The following is a 2315-nucleotide window of genomic DNA, read 5'->3' as shown; positions in this document are numbered from 1 at the left end:
CCGGCAGTGCCACCCGCCACCCTCTCCCGAGGGCACTGCCAGTCCCCGGCGCTGGGCGAAGCCACAGGCTGCCGGCCGCAGGAGCCGCACCGGCAGGGACGGTCACTTCTGCCCTTTGCAAAGGATCGAGGGGCTCGACCGGCGTGGGGAGCACGCTCTTTCTGTCCACGCACGCCTCTAGTGTCCCGAGGAAGAAAGGCAGGATAGGAAGTACCCTCTGCAAACTTTTAACCGCTCGCTCCCCGCAAACCTTGCACAGCCCGGCAGCACTGGGGTGCGCGCAGTGGGCAAGCAGAGTTCAGGGAGAAGCTCCGGCTGACTTGCCTTTCGGTCTTCTGCTCTCCAGCCGAGAATTCCTCCAAAGTCATATTGCAACTGCAGGTGCCCTACAGAGAGAGAGCGGCTTGCGGGCTGCTCCTGCCACCGTGGGCGCGCGGGTGCCTGCTTTCTGCACTCCTTCTCAGGCTCCTCCAGCGCCCGCCGCCGCCACGCCGTCCGCCCCTCCTGCCCCCTCGCTCGCTCGCCCGCCGGCTCTCGGCCCCCCGCCTCGCCACGGTCCACTATAGCGACGCGGCAGCTGCCTCACAGCCACTGAAGGACAAAGGCCCCCCTCGCCGGAGTTATCCTGCCAACCCCCAGCCAACCACCACCCGCCTCATTTGCATGCGCGCAGCCATTGGGCTATGCAAATCAGCCTGCTCCGACAATTTGACCTCAGCTCCTGGAACCCGGCTTGGGCGGGGATGGGGGGCGGGGTCCCGAGCCTACTCTCATTCTGCTGGCAGGGCGGGTAGGAGAGGAGGTCTTTGTGCGAGGAGAGGAGGGTGTCTTAGCTTGGGCTGGAGCTGGCTGCCAAGTGTTTTTCTAGTTGGTGCACATTTTTTTTTTAATTGTCGTTTCATGTCTTTTGTTTTGGGGGCCTGCTATTAAAATCTATTTTCAGGGTTAATGCACCCAAGTCTAGTAATTATTAATAAGCTGGTTACATAAAAAGAGTGTGTGCAGACCTCTGGGGCAAAGTTTACCTCAGAAGTGTTGTTTATGTAAGTCTAGGCAAAGCTGCTTATTAGTAGTAGTATTATTTCGGTCCCCTGATGGCTGGTTTGATTTATTTTTGGAAGGTTGCAAGGGTTGGGAGCTCAAAAAAAGAAAAATCAACACATTTGTGTTTGGTGGTGGCAGGGAACCAAGTTGGGATCTCTTCCACAGAAAGCAGAAAGGCTTCCCACCTGCCCAGGGTAACTCTGGAAAACCGTGTGCACCAGGAGCTGGTTACCACATGTGTGTATCCTAGCCTTACAAGCCCAGTTCACCTTTCTCAGACAGCCTTTCCCGAAGGAGGATCATTCTGCAGGGCACCAGCTAAGAGACAATTGTCTGACACCCACACAAGCTACATATCTAAATTCAAAATGCTCTCAATATGCCCTCAGCTTCCTTTCATAAGGCAAGTATGTCACTACCTTCCACAGGGGGCCTGTGATCTCACTGTGAATTATTAATGTTAGATGCTGAATCATGAAGCGGCAGCGGACCTTTTAGTCATATGCTAAAATTTCAGCTTTGCGATAACGGCAACTTGTGGGCGTAAAGAAAGCAGTAGTTATGCATTTTTGAAAAGCAAACTTCAATGCATAGACTTTCACTGAATAGGTTGAAAGTTCTTTCCTTTGTTTCATGAGTTTACGCAATAAATGCAAAAATATGTGTTAAACCTACTGAAGTCACCAAAAGTGATAAACATGCTCCCATATGCTTGCATTCAAAACAATGCTTGCATTATTAAGGTTACTGTACAGACAAAGGTCACAGAAGTAATTTTTTGCTAAGCTACCTGGGAGTTTTTGCAAACTCCCGTACGTTTGTATCATTCTAGACAAAATATTCTCCAGCTCTCTTGATCTTAATTTAGTGGAAAAGAAAAGTGATAGGTCAGTTTTCTGGCTCATTTATTTGAGCTGCCATTTTGCACTTAATCCCTAACTGCGTTGTCAGCAAGGGACAAGGTTTGAGTAAAGGAATGGTGCTTGTCAATGCATAACTTACCCAGGAGTGTAAGGTATGTTTCATATCTATATCTTAAATTCTAACATGTAGTGTCTTTGTTAAAGAATTCCTTTACATTGAAATTTAGGGAGATGCCGAAGCCCGGTCAGCTTTGCAAACAAAACCTGAATTATGCAATCTGGCCTGAGTCATCATTTGGAGATTGTTGAACTGTGTTCTGTGGAACTCCAAGGTTCTATCCACTAGGTATTTCTTAGAAGTTCTTTGGAAGGAAGTGTGATCACAGCAAGCTGACGATGAATTAGGGA

The 2315-nt window shown here is 49.7% G+C and overlaps 1 protein-coding gene across 1 annotated transcript in view; it reads right to left on the bottom strand.

The window, feature by feature from the left end:
• The window catches only part of GADD45A (growth arrest and DNA damage inducible alpha), a 3364-nt gene extending 2715 nt beyond the window's left edge, over positions 1–649 (bottom strand). The window contains exon 1 of the mRNA XM_024734649.1: positions 325–649. Within this exon, the coding sequence (XP_024590417.1) occupies positions 325–368 (44 nt within the window). The 5' untranslated portion in view covers positions 369–649. The remainder of the gene's footprint in view (positions 1–324) is intronic.
• Between the last annotated feature and the right edge of the window lie 1666 nt (positions 650–2315).

The sequence above is a fragment of the Neophocaena asiaeorientalis genome, unplaced genomic scaffold, assembly GCF_003031525.2.
Source record: "Neophocaena asiaeorientalis asiaeorientalis breed wild unplaced genomic scaffold, Neophocaena_asiaeorientalis_V1.1 scaffold15, whole genome shotgun sequence".
Lineage (NCBI taxonomy): Eukaryota > Metazoa > Chordata > Mammalia > Artiodactyla > Phocoenidae > Neophocaena > Neophocaena asiaeorientalis.
This window is presented reverse-complemented; position numbering and strand designations above follow the sequence as displayed.